Raw genomic sequence first — 24,995 nt, 5'->3', positions numbered from 1 at the left:
TAATCCTGTGCAGATAGGGTTTTCTCTTCTCTCCCCCTTAAAGGATATAAAGTGCAAGATAAAAAGAGGGCCCAAGTGATTAACGGTAATAGTGTAGAGCATGGCTAGCCTATATCCCTGCATAACATTGCCTTTCCTGTCTTTGGAAGGGGCTCTAGTTTCAAGCTACCCTTCTGTGCAGAAAGCAAGTACTTGTCCATGGCTCCTTTCAGTCTGGGAAGGTCTTCATCAGAGCTTTTTCCTCTACCAAAAGAACAGAAATCCTGAGCTGCAGATTCCCCACTTGCCCATTGCTCTGCATTAATGGACTTGGTAAAGCAACAGGGAGGCTGTCCTTCATATGAAAGCATGGATCTGAAAAACTTGTCATAAACTTGATTTGAGCTGAAGAGGTGGTAATGGTTATCCCAAAAGGGGATAATGAAGAACCAGCTTCTTAGTGCTTGTTTTGGTGGTCTGAATCCTGGCTGCTGGAAGCCTCCCAAAGATGTAATTACTGGGGACTTTTTCACCATTTTGTAAGCTGAATCCTACCTACCCAGAGCAGACAATGTCCCAGATTAGTTCCCACAATTGTAGCACTAGGTCCCACCTGGAGAGTTCTTTGATCTTAACTTCTTTCTTGTTGCAGAGGCCTTAGAGGGGCTAGGGGGATCAGCATAAGGATGTTCATAACTCCACTTGAACATCCATTCAACGCCTTCAGCTTTCTTCAAGACCAGACCAAATAATTACTGCAATAGGTATTGTACAGTGATAGGTACGAAGATGAGACTAACACAGCAATTCAGAATCTTGGGAGAGCCTGCTAATTGTCTGGGCAAATGGAGAAAGTTACAGCAAGGAATATTAACCGATCACAACAACAGTGGCCCACATGAAAAACCCTCCTGAAAATAAACCAGTGTGATTCATGCAGATATCATCTCCAACTCACTGTAGCACATAGATAGGAACTCACTTGGGAAAGGCATCTACTGACATATATCGCAATGTCCTCTTTGCTTAGCAGCACCATCCCTAGCCAGCAGCAGGGCCTGGTGCCCTTCCCTGGGGACATGGTCAAAGACCCCTGTGTCACGGAAGGGAACAGCACACATAGGCAGTGGGGCTGTGAGCTCAGGGCTCAAACCGAGGAAAGTGGCAGGAGAGAACAGCCCTGGCTGCAGGCCTGTAGCTTCTCCAGACAGAGGATCCATGCCTCAGCCCACCTGGGAGAGGAAGAGGGCTCATGCCTCCTGCCTCCTCATGGTGGGGGATGAGGTCTCCCAGAGGGACACTGCTGCTGCTGCTGGCAATAATGGTGGTGACCTTACACTGCTTCGGGTCCAGCACTGCCAGCCTAACAAGGGAAGGAACTGCCTCACTCTGCTCCATGCTGTACAGGCTCCCCTTGAGCACTGGGTCAGTTTGGGCGGCATAATGTAAGAACATGAAACTGTGAGAGAGCACAGAAAGGGAGGTTACAAAGATGGTGAAGGAGAAGATGCTGACCTTTTGTGCACTCAGCTCAGAGCAGAGGAGCTGAGGGGAGCCCTCATGGTGGCTGCAGCTCCTCACAGGGAGTGGAGGGCAGCGCTGAGCCCTGCTCTGCTCTGTGTGACATCGACAGGGCCCGAGGGAACGGCATGGAGCTGTGTCAGGGGAGGGCAGCTGGGGGTCAGGGAAAGAATCTGCAGCAAAAGGTGGTTGGCGTGGAATGGGCTGCACAGGACAGTGGGTACCGCCCTGAGCAACAGACAAGAGGGAATGGCCTCAAGTTGCACCAGGGGAAGTTTGGGTAGGATATTAGGAAACATTTCTCCTCAGGAGTAGCGATGCAATGGCACAAGCTGGCCGTGGACCTGGTGGAGTCACAGTCCCTGGAGGTGTTCAAGAACCGCGTAGATGTGGCAATGAGGGATGTGGTCAGTGGGCATGGTGGGGTGGGCTGACGGTTGGATTCGGCGAGTTAGAGGTCTTTTCCTTAATATTTCTTTGATTCTATGACCCTTATGTCCCCCCCGAATGGCAACATTTTGCGGTGACTGTCACGCTGGAAATGACACTCGCCCCACCCCACTCAGGATCGGCTCCGTACCGCGACCGCTCTCCTCCCAAAGGCTCGGGCAGCACCGCCCCGCCCCGCCCCGCCCGCCCGTCCCCTGCCGCCCCGCCCCGCGCAGCCGCGTCCCCCGCCCCGCTGCGTGCTGAGGTCAGGCCGGGCCGTGGTGCAGGCACGGCGGCGGCGCTCGCGAGAGCGGAGCTGCGGCGCGGCCGGGAGCGGCTGCGTCCCGCGGGGAGCAGGGGCGTCTCGGCGGCGGGGAAGCCGCCGGTGCGCGGAGCGGAGCGGGGCGACCGGCCCGCCCGCCCCGCCGCCCAGCTGCTCCATGCGGGCGGCGGCGGGCGGGGGCGGCGCTAGGCGCTGAGGGGCCGCGGCCGGCGGGGACGATGGCTAAATGGCTGAATAAGTACTTCAGCCTGGGCAACAACAAGACCAAGAGCCCCCCGCAGCCTCCGCGGCCCGACTATCGGGAGAAGCGCAACGGTGCTGGCGGCGCGCCCCGCCCCGACGGGCCGCCGCACCTCCACCGCCACCAGCACCACGCTTCGCCCGGCTTCTCGCACCGCCACCTGCGCGACGACACAAGCGAGCTGCTCCGCGCCTACCGCGCGCAGAAGGACCGCGACTTCGAGGACCCCTACAGCGGGCCCGGCTCCTCTTTGCGCAAGCTGCGCGCCCTGTGCCGGCCCGAGCCCTGCGCGCCAGACGAGCCGGGCCCGGCCGCCCCCCGCGCCTTCTCCTCCGCCTCGTGCGGTGCCGCCGCTTCCGCGCCCGCCGGCTCCCCGCTGCTCGCCCGCAGCCAGAGCGAGCGGCGGCCCGGCACGCCGCCCGAGGTGCGGTACATCTCCCCTCGGCACCGCTTGATCCGCGTGGAGATCGGCGACGGCGGCAAGTTCGGTCGCGGCGGTGAGCAGCTGGCGGCTTCCGCGCCCGCCAAAGAGAAGGTGAGCGCCGGGCCCGGCCCTGCCCTCCGGGGCCGGCTGTGGAAATGGGGCCGGGGAGGCGTTCGTCTGGGTGAGCTGCTGGGATGGAGGAGGCCTTTGTGCGTGGTGCGGATCGTTGTGTGCGGGGCAGGCGCCTCCGTGGCGGTGCCTGTGGATGCCTACCCCGCCGACAAGCTCTGGGGCGTGTCGTGGAGTCATGGAATCGCTGAGTTGGAGAAGACCTCTAGGATAACTGAGTCCAGACATCAGCTTACCCTCCCCATGCTCATTCACCACGTCCCTCAGTGCCATATCCACGTGGGTGTTGAGCACCTCCATGGTTGGTGACTCCACCACCTCCCTGGGCAGCCTGTGCCCTGCATCACCACTCTGAGAAGCAATTCTTCATAGTATCCAACCCCAAACCTGTCTTTTGCTAGTACTCTGATATGTCTTAGAGTAGATGTGCTGTGGAGGAACATGGAGTGTGTCGCCCGTTCTCAGAGCGTACTGTGATTATAATCACACTGTATCAGCTCAGCTTCTGGGGTGACAGCAGGCCTGGGCCAAGGGCGATTGAGGGCTGGTTGGCCTCCTGGTGCTGCAGTGTGAGTGGCAGGGAGTGTTCCCGGTGTGGTTGTAGTGGTTTTTTCTTCCTCTCTCCTTTCCTGCAGTCGCTCACAGCCCCTTGACAGTTTTGCACAAGTCAGGCTGTGTACCAGCATCGTGCTTGTTTTGGCATGTGAGGAATAATTAGTTGGTAAGGTCTCGAGAGCAGGGTACAGGCTGTTCTAAGGTCTGCATAAGCTGTAACTGTGTACAACATTAGAAGAGGTTTTCTTTATGTGTTACTAATCCTCTGCAAATCTGCCTACTTTAGTGCTTGCTACAGGCTTTGGCTGTAACTGCTGGAGGAGGTCTTTATCTAACATATATTTACAGGAAAAATTTGTGTCAGAAAAACAGTGTACTCCTCGCTTTCCTTACTGGAAAAAAAAAAAAAAAGCCATGCTCTAACTTCTTCACCTCCTTGTTCACTGCTGAAGGTGAGGTTGTTCAAAGTCCTGTGTTACAACAGCACAACACTTCCCTGGACATTTATGTCTCCAGCTGACAGCTGAAGCAAGCTCTGCAGCCACTGGCTTGGCTGCAAATGCTCTCTTGTCTTTCATAGTGTTCTCTACAAATATTTACAAAAACACTGTAGGAACAGTGCTGGGAAGGTTCCAGGTGCAGGAACTCAGGTTACAAGGGGAGGCTTAGGAGAGGCTAGAGCAGCTCTGCTGTTGTAAGCACTGTGCCTCTGCTCTTTCTTTAAGTACATCTTTTTTTGTTGTGTTGCGTGTGTGTGTGTGTTGAAGATCAGTTTTTCTGCAGTTTGTAAATTGGCTTGTGAAACTTAAGCGTTAAGAGTCTCATCACAGGAATTCTAAGTATGTGCTGAACTTACCAATTTAAATTAACTGTGTGGGTGCATGTTTAAGTATGTAAAAAGATTGAATTGAGTGGTAACACATTTCTGCAACAATGTGATAAATTATATCCTGTCCAGGTGGAATTACCAATGTATCAGTTTGTCATGATGGTGACAAGATATTAAAACACTAGCATTTATTACACAGTCTGTCACTTTACAGGTAGCTCCTGACTGGAAGCAACTTCTTTCTCGGAAGTGAACCATCGTTAAAGTTACAGTCTCAGTGTATTCACTCTTCTGTCAATTACCTGTGTTTAGACCAAGTGCTCTCAGGCAAATACTTCCAACAGCTTCACGCTGTAGGAAAAATAACTGCTTTGCTGGGGGCAAAACTATTCCAAGTGCAACTGCTGTTCTTCTTATGTAGAACAGGATTTACTACTATTATCTTTATATTTTAGGCCAACTGATTCAATCTGCAAAATGGAAATAACATCTGTTTCAAGTAACCCTCTTTGCCAGCTTCTGTGATTATAAATGTATGCTGCTGGTTCTAAAATTTGCTTTGAATAAGCAGCCTGCACTTCTGTAAGATAGGATGATTCCCCAGAAAAAAACAGAATACTCATACTGCAACCACATTCCTTCTGGTTTTGAGAGAGAGTATACATGCCATGCAGGAAGTCTTAGCTTTCTGAAGAGGCAGATGTGCTCATCCTCACCTTGCCACAAGGTTTTTTTTCATGTTCAGATGGAACTTCCTGTGTTCCTGTTTGTGGTCACAATCTGTTGTCCCGTCACTGGGCTGAAAGAGCCTGCCCACCTCTGCCTTCATTCCTGACCATTAGATATTGGTAAACATTATTAAGATCCTCTCTCGGTCTTCTCCAGACTGAACTGTTCCATGCCTCTTTGCCTGGGGAGATGCTCCAGGCTCTTAATCATCTTTGTAGCCCTCCACTGAACTCTAAGTTCCCCATCTTGAACATGGGAGCCCAAAAGAACTCCAAAAGAAACCTCATCAGGTCAGATCAGAGTAGGAGGATCACCTCTCTTGACCTACTGGCCACGCATTTTGTAATGTGCTCCAGGACACTATTGGCCTTGGCCACAGGGGCACAGTGCTGGCTGATGGTCATCCTGTTGTCCACCAGCTGCCCAGGTCCTTCTTTCCAGAGTTCCTTACCTGTACTAATGCATGCAGTCATTTCTTCCTGGCTGTGGTACTCTGTACCTGCCCTTGCTTAACCTTATAAGATTCCTCTCCACCTAACTCAACAGTCTGTCCAGGACTTGTTGAATGGCAACACAGTTTTCTTGCGTGTCAGTCATTCCTCCCAGCTTTGTATCATTGGCAAACTTGCTGAGAGTGCATTCTTTCCCTTTATCCTGGTCACTGATGAAGATATTGAACAAGGCAGGGCACAGTACAGACCTCTGGGGAGCACCAGTAGTTACAGGCCTCCAGCCAGACTCTGTGCTGCTGAGCTCTACCAGTCAGCCAGTTCTCAATCTACCTCACTGTAGATGTCCACTCATCTATCTCACACTTCCTAAGCTTACCTCACAAGAGTGTTGTGGGAGACGTTGTTGAAAGCCTTGCTGAAGTCAAGATATGCAATCTGCTGCTCTCCCCTTATCTACCTGGGTAGTTGCAACTTCCTAGAAGGTTGCCAGTTTGGTCAGGCATGATTTCGCCTTGGTGAATCCATGTTGACTACTCCTGATAACCTTCCCTGCTTTCTCTTGCTTGGAGATGATATCCAGAACAAGTTGCTCCATCCCATTCCCAGGGATGGAGATGAGGCTGACTGGTCTGTAGTTTCCCAGGTCCTCATTCTTGCCAGTTTTGAAGACTGGAGTAACTCTGGCTATTCTCCAGTACTTGGCCACATCTGCTGTTCTCCATGACCTTTGAAATAGAATAGAAAGTGGCTGAAGTCACTTCTGCCAGCTTCTTCAGCACTTGTGAGTGCATCCCTTTGGAGTTCATAGATTTGCATGTGTTGAGTTTGCCTAGATGACCTCTGACCAGATCCTCCTTGACCAACGGGAGTAGCGTAACTTAAGTACTTATATTATGAATGAAAGAAAATAAAATTGCTGTATAAGGCTCTTCTCACAGAAAGATATTAGTGTTTAATAATCCAGGAGTGTTCATTAAAGTCTTGTGGTCTGTTCCAGCACCTCTAATCTTTGTTTTTCTTCTTTTTGAATATACAATTATAATGCTCTGCTTTCTTTTACAGAGAACTATGGTTTCTCACAAATTCCATGAGTGGTTTTTCAAGCTTTGTTTCTGATGTCTGGGTAGGACTGCTGTGGGTTAAACTTACGAGAGATTCTGGAATGGGTAGTAGATCTAGGAAGATGCCTGTTCAATGTACAGGTTCAGGTTACATGTAAAGGACAAATAGCAAAGTGTAAATAACAGCAAACTAGATAGTATACATTTCTAGGAAAATGATAAACCAGATAATCTGAGTAGTACAGGAGATACATACTAAAAGTAATGGCAGGCCTGGCTGCATCTGGCAAGACTGCAGACATAGGCTGTAAAAGTAACCACAGAGGTGTAACTCATCTGAGCTTGAAGAGCCTTAATAAGCAGAGGTAAAGATGCTGACTGAAGCCAGATTGGTAGCAGGCTGTGCACATATAATAGTGAGGTGAACAACCTTCACAAGAAATACGCAAGGCTGGGTGTCATCACTGCCAGGTATCTTTGAATTCAGAATGGTTTGTGGACTTTTTTACCTAGGTGGTACAATCAGACATATCTGGGGGCTTTAGCAGTGATGTGTATCTGAAAGCAAAGGAGATTGGGCAAGGTTATAATTTGTGGCAGATTTATCTGAATAGCTCTAGTATAGACAATAAGGAATGACTAGCTTCTGTTTTCAGTGTGGGCCTGGGAGAAGTTAAATACTCGGTTCTCCTGGAGCAGAAAAATGAGCTTAGGTGAGTTGGAATGGCGTGTCCATACACAGCAACTTCCAGGTTCATGCATCTTTGTAAGAATGGATGTGAGACTCAGCTTGCCATCACTCAGTGGACAAACCTGTTAGTAAAGAGTGAACTGATGTCCTCTAAGTGATCTTTTTTTCTGGTGTAAGTCCATGAAAGTAGTAATACTTAAGCGTATAAAAGGTTGTTTTGTATATTTTCTTACCTAAATACTTATATGTGGCTTTGGATCTGAAGAGCTATTCAGACAGCAACTACATTACACTCCATTGCTGTAAGTTCTTACTGTTTAAGAGGTGGACCTGTAGTGCACTTTTCTTGTAAAAGATGATTATTTCATAATAATGAGCAACATTTTTCCCTCTCTGTGTGCTGCAACTAGAACTGCGCAACCGATCTAGATAGTGTGTGCAGAAGGCATTGCAAATTGTAAGATCCATTTCTGCAGAAGTGGCTGTGAGAGAACCTATAAATGTCGCGTGGCAGCAGGAAACCGTTGAAGGCAGTATAGCTGCTGACTTGATTTCCAGAGGTGTAAAGGCTTATGTGAATCCTGCGTTTGTGCAGGAAGGGAAAACTTAGTTTCCATGGAATCCATCTCGGAAGTGTGTGGTGCAGAGATTGAATGCTAGCTAAGTGTGAGGGCTAAAGCCATGTTTTGCATCAAACATCTGCCTTTCTTATATTACAATAGGCTATGGAAAAGCTGTTTGAACTTTGCAGCATTAACATCTGTGTATGATTAAAACCTTTTAGTAAACATTGAGAAAATGTAAATGTTGAGAAGATGTTTGTTATATTTTTGTATCCAGGTCTGAGCTGTATTTGGTCTTGCAAGTAGGAATAAGTCAGGTGTATTTAACAGAATCTTTCAGCTGGCATTTCAACATATCTAAGCAGTGTTAGGGTTATTTATTTCAGTTATATACTTCTCAAAGCTTCTAAGTTTCTGATGAGACTCTGCTGTGTTCCTGTGTTCAGTCCATTTCAGCAGACTGTCAGGCTGCCATTCTTTCCAATGGGCTGTACTCTGAAGCTTACCTTCTCTCTTCATGTGGTACTTATTGCCATATGGCTCTGACTTTAAGCCACATGTCTGAGAAGAAGATACCGGAGGCTGCTGGTCTTGTGAGTCTTCAAGAGTGGCTTGTGCAAGGCTATACAAGCTATATTTTTTTCTACGTATCTCACAATGCTATGGCAGTAAGACCCTGCTAGAAATGTGTTCTTCTAGAAATGTGAGCACCATGATCAAGGGATTATCAAGAGTCTTATGGTAAGATACTTAGTTGTTACCCGAACCTGTGGAGTGCTAGAAATTTTAGGTCTGTTACAAGTATTGAGGTGGCCTGTTTGGGTAGAAGTGGGCCTGGCTTCTCATTGTATTGCCCAGCTGGGAACCATCTTAGGTCTGGAAATGATCAGATTTTCATACTCTTGGACAAAGAGAATTGAAGCAGAAAAAGGCTAGCTGAAGGGAGTTTTGAAGCTGTTGGAAACATGGAGATGGAAGAAGGGTGTGGTGATCTCCTGAAAGAGCATGGTATGTATACCTTTACAGTTAACAGATCCAAACACTGAAAGCTCCTCAGTTACTTGATTCAAACAAAATGACCGACTTGCCCTTTTTTTGAACTCGTTATTGAATCATTTACTGGAAGACTTTTACATGTTCCATGTGGCCTCATTCTGAAAAGGGCTAATGTTACAGCAGTGGACCTTTGTCCAGTTTTAACCCCCTACTGTGCAACATCAGTATCTAATATACATGAACCGTGCTCACCTGGTGCTCAAGAGGCAGAAACATATGCCTGCAGTGCTCTTTTGCATGTTCCTTCTGTTGCTTTATGAGGAAGCAAGCAAGACTTGTGTGTATGCTGGGATATTATTCCAAGTGCAGCATGGCCACTCTGTTTCTGGTGATAGTAGCTCTGATTTGTCATGTGCTTAATCTCTGCACTCATGAATTGAGGTAAACTGCTTATTCCCTTTGTCTCATCCTGTGAGGATGAGACAGAATATTAATTGGGAGGTTGAGGCTGCAAGTTCTAGACAAAAACTCAGACAAAATTGTTTGCTAAAACTGCTTGTGTCTTTCCTAGAATTGCCCAGTGTTAGGTTTTTGATTGCATCTTTAATCATAGACAGTTCTGTCTTGATTTTATGTGCCTGTGCTCTTGCCAGACAACAGGGTGTGTGCTTTTCTGTTTCTCCAGGCTGTATTCTGAACATCCTGTGGCCTAAGAGCTGACCAGTATGTGTGCTGGTAGTCTGTGCTTGGTGCTTTGATTTTTTTTGTCTCCTCATCTGTATTCATAGTCACATTTTCAAATGGTTACCAAAATACATGAAGTTGGCACCAGGACTTCATCCTTTATTGCAGGAGACAGAGTTATAGAATAGATTAGGTTGGAAAGAATATCTCAAGGACATCTAGTCAAACAGTATTACTGCTGTGGCTCTCCTCTTTGCACCTTCCCTTCAGGTATTTATATAAACTGATAAGATCTTCCCTGAGCCGCCTCTGTTCCAGTCTGAGCAGTTCCTTAGTTTTCTTGGTGGCCCTTTGCTAGACTCTCTCCAGTGTGTCTATGACTATTCTCTACTGGGGAACAGTGAAACAGTGCTCCAGGAGTGGACTCACCAGGGCTGAGTGGGAAGGAGGGCTCTTCTCCCTTGTCCAGTTGGCAATGCTTTGCTTCATGCAGCCCAGGTTATTATTAGTCTTCTTTGTGTCAAGGACACTTTGTGGTTGGTGTTCAACTTCATGTCCACTAAGATTTCCAGATTCCTCTTTGCCAAACCTTTTTTCATCTGTGGGCCCACAGGCAGGTCTTGGCACCTGGTTCTTTCCTAGGAGCAGGACTTGAAGCATCTCCTTGTTAAACTTCACGTTGTTCCTGTCAGCCCATTTCTTCAACCTGTTGATGTCCCTCTGGATGGCAGCACAGCTCTCTATTATACCAACCTCTCCTCCCAGTGGAATCTGCAGACTTGCTAAGGATATACTGCCCCATCATCCAGACCATTAATGGAGATGTTAGACAGAGCTGGACCCAGCATTGAGCCCTAGAGCATGGAGCAGAGTGAGGCTAGGCAGATAATATTCACTGTTCTTCTTGCATACGAGGCCAGTCATCTTCACTTCTTGACCATGGTATTTTATTTCTAACTGAAAAAACAGCAGAACTACTCATAGCTGCTGTGGCCTGCAGGTACTTGTGTTGCTTTCTTGGGAGGGATGGAAGCCAGCATAAGGTGAATAACTTGTTAATCTTTAACTCTTTAAAAAATAGTGGTGGTCTGTTTGGCATGAGTGAAGAATACCTGCTGAACTGCTTTGTTTTTTTTGTAGCTGAATTCCAGACTTTGAAGTCAAGCAGTAATGCTTGAATTTTTTCTGTGTGATTTTGCAAAAATACCTGTTATTGAATTACCAGTGACTACAGTAATCTTGAAAGTATTAAAACATTTAATAGGCTTCATGTATGGGAGGGGAATGATGGTGACCACTGAGTGGCTTCAGCCACTTACTATTTATTATGTGATGGTTATTAAGGATGGTGCACTATATGCTGCTGAGGTACCACAGGAGGAGCATCTTTGAAAGATTACTAAGATCTCTGCTCTTCTGAGATGTTCCAGGATGTATTTTAATCTTGCATGGTTTTTGGTTTTTTGAGGCTTTTTTTTTTTTAAATAGAGCTCTCTTCAAAGAAGATCACAACAGTGTGACAGACATAGTTTTGAAGATCTGACATGCACTGTCTGAATGAGGTATGATGGACCCAGTACTGTGTTACCTACTTACCCTGTGAGTAGTTTCTATGGACTAATATTGTAGAGATTGGTAAGTGCTGCATTGCAGTGGGTCCTCCTCAAGTGATGACTTAAAGAAAGAGATACCAAAACAAGTAGAAAGCATTGGTCGAGCTTGCTCCTCTCCTGTCTTCCATCCTCTGACATGTTTGCGTTAAATAACATGGTTAGCCACAGTGCTTGCCACAGTTGTCCAGCAGTCAGTGTAAGACTTGAAATTCATTTGAGAAGCTGTTCTGTGCCTAGCAGACACACAGAAGCAATGCAAAATTGCCGAGACAGCAGCAGCAGTGAAGAAGAGAAGCTGAATGATTAGCCAAATAGTGGGGAAAAAAAAAAAAAAAAAGTTTTTTCCCCACTATTTGGCTAATCATTCATATATATATATATATATTGGGAGGATTAGACAGCTTGAAGGTGGATAAGGATCAAAAGATATGACCTGCCACATGCTCCAAGATCATGGTTAAACAGTTGAGAGCTACCCAAAGTACTTACTGCATTCTGTCTTAGGAAGAAAAAATCATCCCCAAAGCATTAGCCAAACGCTTTTAATTTTTCCCACCCGCACTCTTGTCATGAAGCTCACGTGGGAAGTTCTAGTAGGGGACTTGGAGCAGCCTCTGGAGGCTGGGCCTCCTGCATAATACAGCACTGAAAATGAATGGATAGCTGATTTGGCCTGTTCATCATTGTGGTTCTATGTGTATTGAAAGGTAAATTGATGAGTCTCATAGTCTGGGTTGTCTGAAGTGCAAGTGCACAGGTGTTGTTGAAAAGTTTCCAGCTGGCTTTCAAGGGTGATGGAGAGCACTGGAGGAAACACAGGTGCTGTTAAATTAGACTTGCTGTCGGTATATTTTCTAAAAGGGTTCTTTGGATACTGAGCAGTGAAATGATACATGAGGCAATACCGGATTTACAGTGATTTATTGTAGGGATAAAAGACTAGTTTTGCCTTCAGTAAGCTAAGAGCGCAATCAGATAACAAATAGGAAAAGTAAAACATTAAGCAATTGCTAAAGCTCAGATTGATGAGATCTCTCACCCCCCTGGGGTGGACTAACAGCCAAATCCATGCTGCATACCAGCCTCACACACCTCCACCAGGACGTCTCCTTTGCTAGGCAGACCCTCCAGTTCAGCTACCAAAATGAGTGGTCTCTCAAACTAAATATTCTTTGTGTGTTCAGGCTGGGAGACCTTTTTGCTCACTGGTTTATTCTGTAATCTGTTTTTAGCAAGAGAATGGACATGCTGCCTTGCGAGCCTGCCTTGTTTTGGGTTGCTGCACTGAATTTGAATGAAACAGTGTGAACCATAAAGAGGAACAAAATGGCACATATTACGGTGTGAGCAGGCACACTTGACAATGGCATTTGTTGCCATCATTGTGTTACTGAGAGAATTGGAGGAGAGGATGGCAGCAGGTGGGGCATTATTGTTCACTGACACAAATTTTGGAGAATGTTATGGCAGTGGGCAACTGTTGCTGGCTTGATGTATTCAGGTTGTGATCTATTGTGCAGGAGACCATGTGCTCCTGATGCTGGAGGGAAGGTGTAGAGGGCCACGTGCTGCTGTGATGGTATATGGCTGTGAGGTGAGATACCCTGTTTGGGAAGTGGCTATCTGCATACAGGGCAGAATGGCATGGCAGAGCACTGGCTGTATTTCCTTGGCAAGGTGTTAGACTGGAACTATGCTTGGGCTTCTGGGAGGACTCAGCTCCCACACTGCTGCAGAAAGAGGAGCCCTGCAGCCCCTTTGCGGCTCAGCAGGTTGCTGCCATATAGCTGAGGAATCAGCAGGATGCAGAGATGTCCCTGCAGGGAGATCACTGCACCAGGGGCCTTCCAGGCCTCAGCACTGGCATGCCCTTTATGAGCTTGACTTAGGAGTTTCACGGTTGGTTTGCATTTTAGTTCTGCTGCATAAAGCCACCACTTAATCTTTCTGTCTGGTGATTGCTGTGATGATGTGTGCTGAAAAAGCCAGCTGGGGGAAAGAGTGAAGAAACGTATTACTGCTGGATGCCTGTTGCTGATTCAATAGTGATGACTTTGACCTCATTCCAGTAGCTGACAAATGCATGGGGACAGAAGAGAAAGCTGCTGCAAATGCAGTGCTTGTTCTCCCAGTCTCTATAGATAGTTCATGTCAGACAGGGGGCCCTGAAGCATTTGGTTGAAGTTCACCTTGCTTCTGTTACAAGCCTTAGCTTACCAGAAGATTTAGAGGAATGAATAATGTTAATAGTAGTGGTGAGACTTGTCCCTGTGGTTACACTTCTGTCATTGTGCTTGTGTGTTGAGATATCAACTCTAATTGAAGCTGATCAAACTAATAAATGTAGCAGACAAGGGTACATGGAGAAGGCATGCTGTTTGACCTCAGACGTTAGTAACACAGTTTGCATAAGGCTGAACGTGTCTAGTAGACGTGAAGGAAAATATTACTAAAAGATAATGCAATACTGGGATTTTGCATGGACAGCAAAAGAAGGCAGATGAAAGGAGATTTATTGTCCTGCAAGTTCCAACTTCAGATAGAAGTGAAAAATAAGCGATAGATGCTATGCATTGCTTCTGAAAAGAGTTCTCTAAACTGAACGAGAGCAGAGCGGGAACTGGGGCAAATGTCCAGCACAGTCTATTGGAGTGGTGCTTGCATGCCTTCCATCTTCAAGGAAACTGTGAATGGAATCCAAATACACACTTGGTGCTTCATCTGGTGCACACATCTTCTGTCTGATCTAAAACTGTTGCTGCAGTCTGTCTATTACACTTTAATTCTTCATTTGTTTTGTCTCAAATGTAGGCTTCCCTGTTGCTGCATATTTAAATAACTTGTAATGTTTTCATATTTAAAAGAAGGCTCTAGGGAGACCTTGCTGCTCTCCAGGACTCACTGAAGGGAGATTGTAGTGAAATGGGGTTTGGCCTCTTCTCACAGGTAACAGTGACAGGGATTGTTCTTAAGCTGCATCAGTGGAAGTTCAGGTTGGATATTGGGAAAAACTTCTCAGAAAGAGTGATGAGGTACTGGCAGAGGCTGCCCAGGGAGGTGGTGGAGTCACCACCTCTGGAGGTGTTGCATGTGGCACTAAGGCACGTGGTCAGTGGGCATGGTGGGAATGGACTGACAGTTGGACTTGGTGATTTTTGAGAAATTTTTCAGCAGTAATGATTCTGTGATTCTGTCATAGGTATACACATAAACATGGTGTATGTATTATGTAGCTATACATAAATGTACATTCTGCTTAAAAAGAGGTTATGAAACTTCCATCTTTAGAACATTTTAAAACTTGTGTGGGCAATACCCTGAACAATGAGCCCCTGCTTTGAACAAGGGATTGATATAATTGTTTTCAAAGATATCGTACAACCCAAGCCTTTGTTTCTGTGTCTATGCCAGATGCTCAAAACCTGCCCTGCAGTCTGAGTGCTGCGAACATGTTAATGTAGTGCATTCCTGTAAGAAGAGTAGTGTAGGATGCAAGATACGGCTCTGTCAAGCTGGAATGTTTTCACCATTCTGCAGTTCAATCTTTGCAGCAGGTGAAGGTGGACTTACAGCAACTTTGGTCTCCCTGGTTCAAGCTTACTTTCTTCTGCAGAACATAAAGGAATGAATAGGGCTTTGTTCAGATCAGGTGTGTACAGTTGGGCATGGCAGGGTGAGTCACTGGGGGAGAATGGTATTGTGAGGACACCAAAGCAGGGCTGAATACTGATCAGCAAGAAGGAAAGCATTGTGCTTGCTTCTGTAAATTGTCCTCTGAACTTCCAGGCGGGTGTGTGCAGGAGTTAAGTACATGTTAGTGCTGAAATACTGAGACGCTCAACATCCGCTGAGGCATCAGCGTTACACAACTCAGTTTCTACAGTTAGGCCACCATAAATCCGGCATCCTTAGTGTTGTCTGGCAGCACAGATACTGTCTTCAGTCTTAAGCTGCTCAGATAAGGAAAGAGGTCTGCAGTACAGTTATTTACACATGCAGCTTTAGGGTGACTTGCAGAGAGTTAGGACTGTTCTACTGTAATGTGGATGTGGACAGGGAAGCTTTGTGTAGACAGAATAAGGTTAGTTTCTTATGATTTAAAGGGCCTCTAAATGAGAAGGCAGGCACAGTAAGAACATGTGTAGAAATTTAGCTAAGTGGCTTTTAACCCGATTAATGAGAAAGAAAGTCTAGAAAAGTAAGAATTAAATCTGTTTCTTTTTAACCATGAAGCTGTCTAGTAAACTTCTGGTTTGCAATTTGACCTTGTGCTGATGGCCAGCTTGCTGTTGTGTTTGCTCTTATCCCTGTCAAAATGCCTGTTCTGTATCTTTACAAGCGCCTTTTCTCCTCAGGTTCACTGAGATTGTTGGAGGGACTTATGTCTCTGAACGTCTTTGGACAAGTCTTGACCAGCAGCAGTGCTTTTGGTGCCTGGTCCCCGATGTTAGTACAGAACTGTGGTCAGTTTTGCCGTGACAAAGAGAAGGGTTTGACTTTTTCTTCTCTTTGCTACATTGTGTCAATGTGATTGTATCCTGTAGCTGAGCCTAAGGCACTGCTGTCCTAGTGACAGAAGAAATGCCAGCCCTGACAGCTGAAAAGGTATGTGGTGGATTCTGGTGACAGACAGGAAAGGGACTACAATCCACATCTCCCTTGATATTCCATAGGTTACAGCAGGACAGCCCATTAACATGGAAATGGATGCAAGCCATGATTTTGGAACAGTTGTGCATTGTGTATGAAATATGGAGAATTCTTATAAAAATTCTCATAACAGTGGTCCATGAGATATAAGCTTTTTTTTGGGGGGGGGGGGAGGGAGGGTTAGGATTTTGTTTTAACCTGGTATTCAAAAGGAAGCAAGATACGTTAAGCTGTATCTGTCCACTCTTCTGTAACTTTTGTAACTTATTGTCTGGAAAGTGTATTTTCAAATTTAAAATAATAGAGAATAGCTCAAGGTTGGGCCCTTTCACTGCTGAAAGAAAAACAGAACTCCTTCTAAGCTTTTAGCAGCAGTTTTTGGGCCTGTGTTGCCCTATGTGAAGTAGGGACACATGGAGTATGAGCAACCTGATGTAGTGGGAAGTGTCCCTGCTCATGGCAGAGGGTTGGAACTAGATGATCTTTAAGGTCCCTTCAAACCCAAGCCATTTTGTGATCCTGTGCCAGGGAACTACAGGCTACCAAGGGCCTAGGACAAGGGATATGAGCAGACAAGAAGGCAAGAATTATTGTTAATGTCTCAGATTGTTATTGGTTGGGTTCTGTTAGTGTGAGGTGGAGGTTAATGCATTTGTTTGAGATTTGGAAACTGCAAACTGCAGTCTCCTGTGAGAATGGAGCCTTACAGATGGGTGAGTGTTACTAAACACTTTTTTTTCAGTGCCTTATCATCCGTCCACCCTCTAAGGGTAGTATCTGTCTAAATTACTCTGTCTGAATTACTGTCTCAGTAATTTAGGAGCTACCTTCCTGAATTTGTGCCCCAGTCACATTTTAGACCAGAAGTGCATTTCCCTTTTGTGATCATAGCTATGAATAAGGCCTCTTATTCCAGGGCAGAGCTGAAAATGGTCTTTCCAGCATGCAAGATAAGGTGTGGAAGAAATCACCCTGTACCTACACAGAACCATCTGTGGGGCATTCCCTTAGTATCACAGCCTAAAATTCTGAAGTCCTTCTAGAGCTTATCAGAGACCTTTCTGATGTGTAGCTGCATGGGCATTACTTGAAAGTATTATTTTTAAGGAAACGTCTGTCTAGGCCATGTTTGGGTTGTGAGGCCTGGAAATCTCTTTGGGACAAGGAGAAATCTGGTTATGCCAAAAATATCACATGGTAGTTAAAAGAAGCAAACAAAAAGGAAAGCAGCACATAACACAGAGTGATTTCTACTGTACCTAATGACTGGTCTTTTGTGACTGTAAATTCTCAGAGAAGATGAAGAATTTTCATTGGGGTCTGTTAAGTGTGTGTTTTTTGACGAAACGTGAGAGGGCTCATTTTAAATGAGAGCTCCTTCTGTATCTGCTGCCAGCTGCATGTTCTTGTCTGTGATATTAGTAGACTTAATTGCCAGTCACAAAAACTGGAAAAGGCAGACTGTGCAGTCTGTTTTTTTTCTGCAATTTTTCTAGTAGGGGATTTAATTACAAAATAATGGTGAATCTTCCCCCCGCCCTCCCTCCCCTCTTCCCCCCAAAAAAAGGATCTTTAATAGTAAGTCTCCCAAAGGTTTGGCTACCAGGAGAGGTTTTTAGTGTTTTTAATGAGATAAGGATATTTGCAAAATCATGCATTAGGCTTGCTCTTTGTTTTCTTCCACTGATTTCTTATGCAAGTCATGCTTTTTTCATATAAAAGAACACAATTAAACTTGTATAGAACATAATGACATATGTAGACTTGTACAGTGTTGTAAGACTGTGGGTGAGAAAGACAGTGATGCTTGCGGCTTAGTTAGTACATAGTATAGGATTAAAACTGAATTTCAGCTTTATTTAATTTTCTGAGTTTTGTTTTTGAAAACATCTTGTAATTTCTAATTGGCTTCTTAACTGATGCTGTTGCTTGGAATTTGCTTACCTTGTAACTAAACCATGCTCATTTTCTTTTGCCTTTTAAAAGACTACCTGCCTGGGACAGCTCCTGGAAGTGTTCCCTAACTCCTGGTTGATGTCTCTGATGTAGTAAGGTCAAATATAAGATTCACTTAATTTTATATCATTGGACTTCTATTTATATTTCAGAATTTGTCATACTTGTGTTTATTCATACCTTAAGTGTTACTAGATCTATGTAATAGAAAGCCAAATTGTTTTTCTTCTCTTTCTGTTGAGGAATTCTTAAACATGTCTGGAATTTCCTTCATATGATTGATACTTGGTAATCCTAGTTTCTGAAGATGTTGGCTATGCTTCTGGACTTTGTCTTTCAACTGACTTTTTTTTTTTTTCCTGTATACCATTCTTCCAAAGGCAGCACAGATTCACTTTTGTTGAAAAGAAAGATTAATGTAATCAGATAAGTGTAAGTACCTGTAAATGGATTACACTGCAGGAACATTCAGTGGAAAAGTAGTTTATTTAAAAGATTGAAAGCAAAAGTTGTTTGTTTGTTTGTTTTGTGGTTTTTTTGTACAGACCAGTAGGAAAGTGAGTTATGTAGCTGGCTTACCTCTTCTGTCTGCCTGCACTCTGCTCAGTTAAATGATAGGATTACGCTTAGACAAATTCTTTCTAAATTTATTTCTGAAACTGGAGTTTAAATGGCCTCAGTGTTGAGGCTTGTTCACCGCATAGCATCTGAAATACAGGCTTCCCAGACCCTGGCTTCCTGCAGTAACGCAACTCAGCCCAATTTTCCTACACAGTGTTTACACTGTTAAAATTCATGGTCTTCCTTTGTGGTGGAGGAACCAATCCGTAGTGTATTAGGGTCTGAGCTGTTATACTCAAAACATTACTTCCGTTTTAAAGACAAAGACTGTTACTGAGTTAAGTCTGAAATTCATCAGGCATCCTGAATTATGCTGAATGGACGGAATCTCAGCCTTCGGTTTGAATAGGTGTAATATTTGCCAAGGTTCCTCCTTTTACATGGAGCTGCTTTTGAGCACTCTAGAATGGTGAAGACTTGAAGTGCTCCTCCTTTGCACTAGGAAAACCTGGTTAGACTTTCAGTCACTGATATAGTTAATCATTCTGCTGGTGTTTGTAATTTGGGAAAACCAGAAAATGTTGAGACAGGTGAGTACCTTCAAAATAAGGCACATGCCTCAGGATCTCTTGTTGCTGTCTGCTGTGTGTTGGAGTGCTTCTACCTGTTCTGTAGGGTGAGAGTGTAGTTTTATTGATGTTTTTAAGTGGGTTTTTTTTTTTTTTTCTGTATACTTTGGCTCGAAGATGAAGCAGAAAGTTTTTGCTTTAACTCTAGGGAAGGAAAAGGAGAATAATATTGGCGGTGTGACTTGGGGCTGGATGAGCTGGCATGTAGCAGGTTTGGAAAGTGGTCAGCAAAACCCGTTCACTCAGGGTCCTAAGAGCTATGATTTGGCACCCTTTTCCTACCGTACGTGGTATTTGTTTGCTCATCCCTTGATCATGCATTGTGTATCTAAAGTGGAATCGTCAAATTCCACTTTCATCACATTTTTCTGTCACCTGTGTTGGCCTTGGCCCCTTGAACTACAGAACAGATGACTGAGACCACTTTTCTAGGCAGTAGATGGAAGGTTGTTGAGAGAGAAATGCATGACACCATCATCTCCATCTGAAACGCTGAAGAGCATTCATGAATGCGGAGGCGCTTCATTATTGTATGGAAAGGCCTGTTCCCTCGTGCCTGTGGTGAGAAGGATGGCAGCATCTTTTCCATGTGGCGTAAAGGTAGAGGTCTGCAGAGCCTCACTGCACAGCAAGGCGTTTACGTGGTGAATATCAGCTGGTAAGCAGAACGTGCACCATCAACTGGCAAGATAGTTCTTGGTGAGATTGGTATTATTGGACTAACAAATATATTAATTTAAGGTCTTGATGGCATTTTTGAATTAAACTTTTTTTGGAAAGAAGTGTAAAATTGGTAGCTGTTAACAAGTACGGAAGAAATCAGATGTTGTTACTGGCCAGCTGCCATATCTAGGTTGAGAATTTATACATTTGAATATAAACAGAAACCATAACAGTCACTTGAAGCTTTCTTACAGCTCCTATCTGTAGAGCTATTTTTAATAGAGAAGTACAGGTGCACAGCTTGAGGAGGGGGAGACAGACTGCTATTTCTGTGCTGTAGAGTGGGTTGGAGATTTATTTGTGTTTTCTTCAGAGGTCTTTTGGAGAGAAGTTTGCTCAGTCTGATAACTCTTATAGGTGATCTGATTGAAAACATGATTATAATTTGCTGTACCCAATTGCTTAGTGCTTTGACGCTACTATTCCTCTGGATGGGAGAAGTTGCACCACTGTTCAAGCTAGGGGAGATTTTCATACTGGGGAACACAAGTTCCCTGTTCTGGGACAGATTCATGGATACTATGTTAATTATAAAGAATATAATAATGAAATAATGTGGATTTGGACTTTTTTTCAACAAATCTTCTAATTGCAAGGAAGCAGATTTTGTTTTATTAATCTCTTCTGAATATCAAGTTAGTTGCTGAAGTCTTTGTGTTCACATTAGGTATCATGAGGTCTTGACTGTTAACATTATCAATCTAGATTTTTACCTCATTTGACAGCATTTTGTCTGTATAATTTTCCTTCTTCCTAATTGGCCAAAAAATATACTGGGAGAAATATCGAGAAACTGTAAGACTGTTTTCTGCTTCATGTTCTGGCATAGTTATGCTGAGGATAGGCAGATATTACGTGTTGACATTTGTAATAGGAGAACAGCAGGGAGCCCATATTACAATCAGCTCTTGACAGGATTGCATCAGAAGCGTAAATGGATGGGCATTTTCAGCTGCGGGGCTTTTAGAGATAAATCTCGCCTTTTGAGGAGCAGAAATTAGTGCTGCATGATGCACATTGTTGCCTTTGTCTTAAGTCTGCGCAGCAGCTGACACGTCTCTGATTTGCAGCTGATTTGCTGCTTGGGCATATGTCGCCTGTGATGGGGGGAGGGAGCTTTTCTCCTTGGGGTTTCACAACAATGAGACCATCATTTTGGTTCCTACCAGAGAGATAAGTATTTTTTCCTCCCTCTATTACCTTGTCAGTCTGATGCTTTCATCAAACAGATTTCCAAGCACTTTCAACTCTAAGTGATGGAAAACACACTTGATTTCTAATTAAAATGTCAATCCAGGACTGCTTGGTAACCCAGCTGTGAACCTCTAACTGGAGGACAGCTAAGCCTTGCTCTAACACTTATGCCTTTGTGGTCAGTGGTAATAAATGCATCTTCAAAAATCTCCCGCTGGGATGTGCTTGAGAGTGGTGTTTTTCCTCTATCTGGTGGGATATTCTGGCAGGAGGAGTTGGAGCAGATGCAGCTTCAGTCTGAGAGCTGGCACTGAACCCCTGGTTCTTTTTTAGAAAAATTGGAGTTGTTGGCGTAGCAATCTGCTTTCTGTCCCACTGTTACTGGTCTTAAAGATGTAAAACTGGTGGGACAGGAGGAGTCATGGTTGAAAAATGCCTCTGGAGGAGACTTGTCTTCAGGGCAGAATCCTTAAGGCTTTCCCTGCCCTGAACAGGGGACTGGGCAGGGTGGGTTTGATCCCATCAGAACGGTTGCACAGTTCTTTGTTTTTTGACAGTGAGAGATAGTAACCTGCTGCTGCTTTCTCAGCTGCAGACTCATTTTCCTGTCCTGCTTTACACGTGCATGCTCTGCAGTAACTTCCACATGAGGGCTTCTCTCATTGCTCTGGCTCCCTTGTTGGCTTCTGGAAACAATAGTTTCAGCCCCTTCGGTAACAGGGAGAAATGATTCCTGACAGCTGATAAATTGTTTAGTAATATTGTGAATTGTGTGCTTTTTTTACGAAATAATAGCAAAAGTCTCTGTTAAGAGTTATGCTGGATTGGATATGGTGAGTGGTTGGATCCTTCTAGTTTGCCCATCCTAATTGTTCTGTATCTTCCTCTAATTGGATAACTTTTGACACACAGCCTGTTTTTTGTGCACTCTCTGGGATGAAAAGAGGCAAGCATATTTCAGCACCATTTTGTCAATGGTCCACAGCATTTCTATCTGTCCTCTGAACCAAGGTCATAATTGTAATCTGAAGATGGCATATGATGCATTCGTCTGAATGAAACTTCAGATTTTTTGCTCTTAGGGTGATACTGCATTCTGGTTTGCAAGTCTGCCTAGAGATCTCGTAACAATTACTTTCCTGTCTTTCAGGTCTTGATAGCTGATGACTATTCAGATCCATTTGATGCCAAAAGTGAGTTGAACAAAATGGTTAAAGGAGAGAACACTGGCTATATGGAACCATATGAAGCCCAGAGAATAATGACAGGTAAGAAAAGAAAATTGCACACGGAAGATTTAGCTGCATGGCAGTTCACTTGGATATTAGAACTGCTGTGAAACAAAAATGTCTTTTGACATGCAAAACTGTTTTGTTTCTCAAAATGTCAGATAGTAACAGTAACTGCTGTGAAGGCTTTTCATGTGCTTGTGCCTGCCTTGATATCTGAAAATACTGCTCTGGAGCTGGCTGTCAAATATAGATGGTTTGTACTGTCATGTAGAGAAGTGAAAAAGTGATCATGGATGCTGGAGTCGGCATTGCCCTTCTTGGTAATGACAAGGTTATCATCTGTGTACATAGCAAGAATAGCTAAAGCATAGTGTTGAATTAGGAGATTATAATAGGGTGAATTAATGCAACGATTGATCAATTTGCTTATGGCCATTTTTTCCTCCTTCACATTCGGTCTTCTCAGCTTTCACTCTGTTGCAGGAAAGCTGCAAAGCTACATCTATGTTTCTTCCTTCCTTCTCTAGTGGTTTTCTGTGACCATGCATGAAATGAGACACTTTAGGATGCTTGTGAGCCTTTTAACTGATGTTCTTGGTAGTTGTCTTCCTACTGTGTTATGAAGGGAAGTGGTTTGTAATTGCAGAGTTGTAGGAATTTGGAGTGATCCCTTTGTCCTGTCATCATGTGCTGTCTTGTCTGCATGTTTCTCTGATATGATCTGCATCCATTCCCTATTTGTTGGCTGTGTAGTCTAAAAGTTTCTGAAGTCTGCAGACATAAATTTTTTAACTTACAATGATTTGATGCAGTACATACCTTTGTGCAGATAGGTTGTGCTTTTCTTGTATTTCTACAGCTGATCCTTTTACTGTCACTGTGAGGTGAAAGTCACACCTGTGCCAGATAAGTTCATTGTATGCTTTCCTTTTCTGTTGAACAGCTCCTGTTCTGGGCAATCAAAACATTAATCCATGGGGAAAGACAAAAGGGTGTTAGATGCAGAGATCCTTTTTTCGTGCAGGTGTTCCTCTTTTTCCCTTCTTAAGTAGATTTTCTGATAGATTCCTCTGATAAGGAAATTTCTTGTTGACTGTATTGCTTGAAATTTCCAATAGACGGACTGGGACATCTTATTCCTTGTTGTTGTACATTTATTCATTCTAGCTGAGTAATCTCAGAAAAACAGATTGGTTGAGATGAATTCTTGCTACTTGCACACCAGTGCAATTTCAGCTTTGAAGTTTACAGTGCATTGATTTCTCTCTTTCTGTGCTCCTAACAGAAACTTATGCCATCTTCTTTTCCAGGATTAGCCATAATAAATGGATGGTTTATTGTACAATACTGAGTGGCATAGCTATAGTGGATAGTAGTTGTGCGTACCCTTGCAATTGCAAGAAGCTGTCACCCACCCCCTTGACCAACTGTAGTGTTTGTTGCAGCTCATAAACTGTCAAATTTGCTTTGTATTAAAATAAACGTTTGTTACAGTCAAACATTATAAATGCTAAATGCACATTTGAAACTGTGCTTTAACCATGGATAGTAATATAGTAAGTGTTCTAAATATGTTTGATTGATCCAGTAGAAAATGCGTGAAACTTTACTGAAGACATTTAGTGTGTTGAGATCTGGGTGATTGGATTCCATTCATCTTGCCCAGATGTGGGTAGAAATAAAGTCTCTTTGTAAGTCTCTCTGAGATCAGGTTATATTCCATTGTTTTCAAGCATGTATTTTTATATTTGTTTATTGGAATTTACATTTGTTTTACTTGACAAAGGAAAAAATAAAGATGTCTTTTTGGGCAGTTCTTGTAGTTTGTATTTCCCGGGTGAATTTTAGTGTTTAGTACTTGTAAAGAAATCATTTGGATTATAGTCTGGCCTCAGTGTTTGGTTTGCTGCTTTGTTTGTGGTGTTTGTTAGCCATACTCTCTGATGTGGATGTTTATATGGCTGTCTGTTTAGCTTAACTTACATAGTGAAGTCCTTCTTGACTGTGTTAAGGATGGGCTAATTCCAAATGGGGGCAATCTGCTTACTGCTTCAAAATGCAATTAAAGGGAACCAGTTAAAAGAGTTTCTCTCCATGCTTTGTGGTCCTTAAGTGAAAAGATTTAAATTGTTCTTGAGATGCAGTATTAAACATGTAGAGGACAGTATAAGGGAAACAACCTGTCTTGTGGCTTGATAGAGAGGAATATGCCCTAATTGACATGTGCTAGCCTTTCACTATGAGCTAATTAAAAAGCAGAGAGAAATCTGGGTGATTTCTTTTCCCTATCAAAATTCCATACGACTGTATCACTGCCACGTAAGCTTTGCTGTGGGGAGCTCAAAAGGGGTAGTGCCTTTCCCCCACCTTATGACAACTACATGTGGTGACTCAGCTCTTCCAGGTACCTATGCTTCTCAGAAGGAAATAGTCAGATCTTCAGACCATGTGCCACGCTTCTGATCAAATGCCAATTCAAAGCAACACATAGCTATCTTTTTGTTGGACCACAGAGCTCATAAGAACCTCACATTATATGGAGAATTCAAGGAAGATTTGGGCAAACAAGGCCTTTGAGCATGGATCTTGGTTAGGAAGTTGAAATAAGCATGTAGTAAGTACATCAGTGCTCTCATTTCTTAGAGGTTTTAATAGGGCCTTAGGACTGTGCTGTGCCTTGCAATTTAAATATGCCCCTTGTTTTTCTTTTGCTTTTTTAGACATCACTTAGTACTCGGCCAGAGGCTTCAGTCTCTGCTTAGGGCTGTGGTCTCTCTTTCATGTATCTACCTCGGGGAGATGCAGTAGACAGGGAGAAAACTCACCTCTTGTATTTCAAACTGCTACAGATTACAGTGGATGGCATTTCTG

General features: G+C 44.1%; 1 protein-coding gene across 1 annotated transcript in view; it reads left to right on the top strand.

The window, feature by feature from the left end:
* Positions 1 to 2,347: 2,347 nt before the first annotated feature.
* SHB (SH2 domain containing adaptor protein B) overlaps positions 2,348 to 24,995 on the top strand; it is a 71,812-nt gene continuing 49,164 nt past the window's right edge. The window contains exons 1-2 of the mRNA XM_048931719.1: positions 2,348 to 2,988; positions 22,043 to 22,160. Coding sequence (XP_048787676.1) covers positions 2,431 to 2,988; positions 22,043 to 22,160 — 676 coding nt within the window. The 5' untranslated portion in view covers positions 2,348 to 2,430. The remainder of the gene's footprint in view (positions 2,989 to 22,042; positions 22,161 to 24,995) is intronic.

This window comes from Lagopus muta, chromosome Z (assembly GCF_023343835.1).
Source record: "Lagopus muta isolate bLagMut1 chromosome Z, bLagMut1 primary, whole genome shotgun sequence".
NCBI lineage: Eukaryota > Metazoa > Chordata > Aves > Galliformes > Phasianidae > Lagopus > Lagopus muta.
The sequence above is the reverse complement of the archived record's forward strand: the minus strand, read 5'-3'. Positions and strand labels throughout refer to the sequence as shown.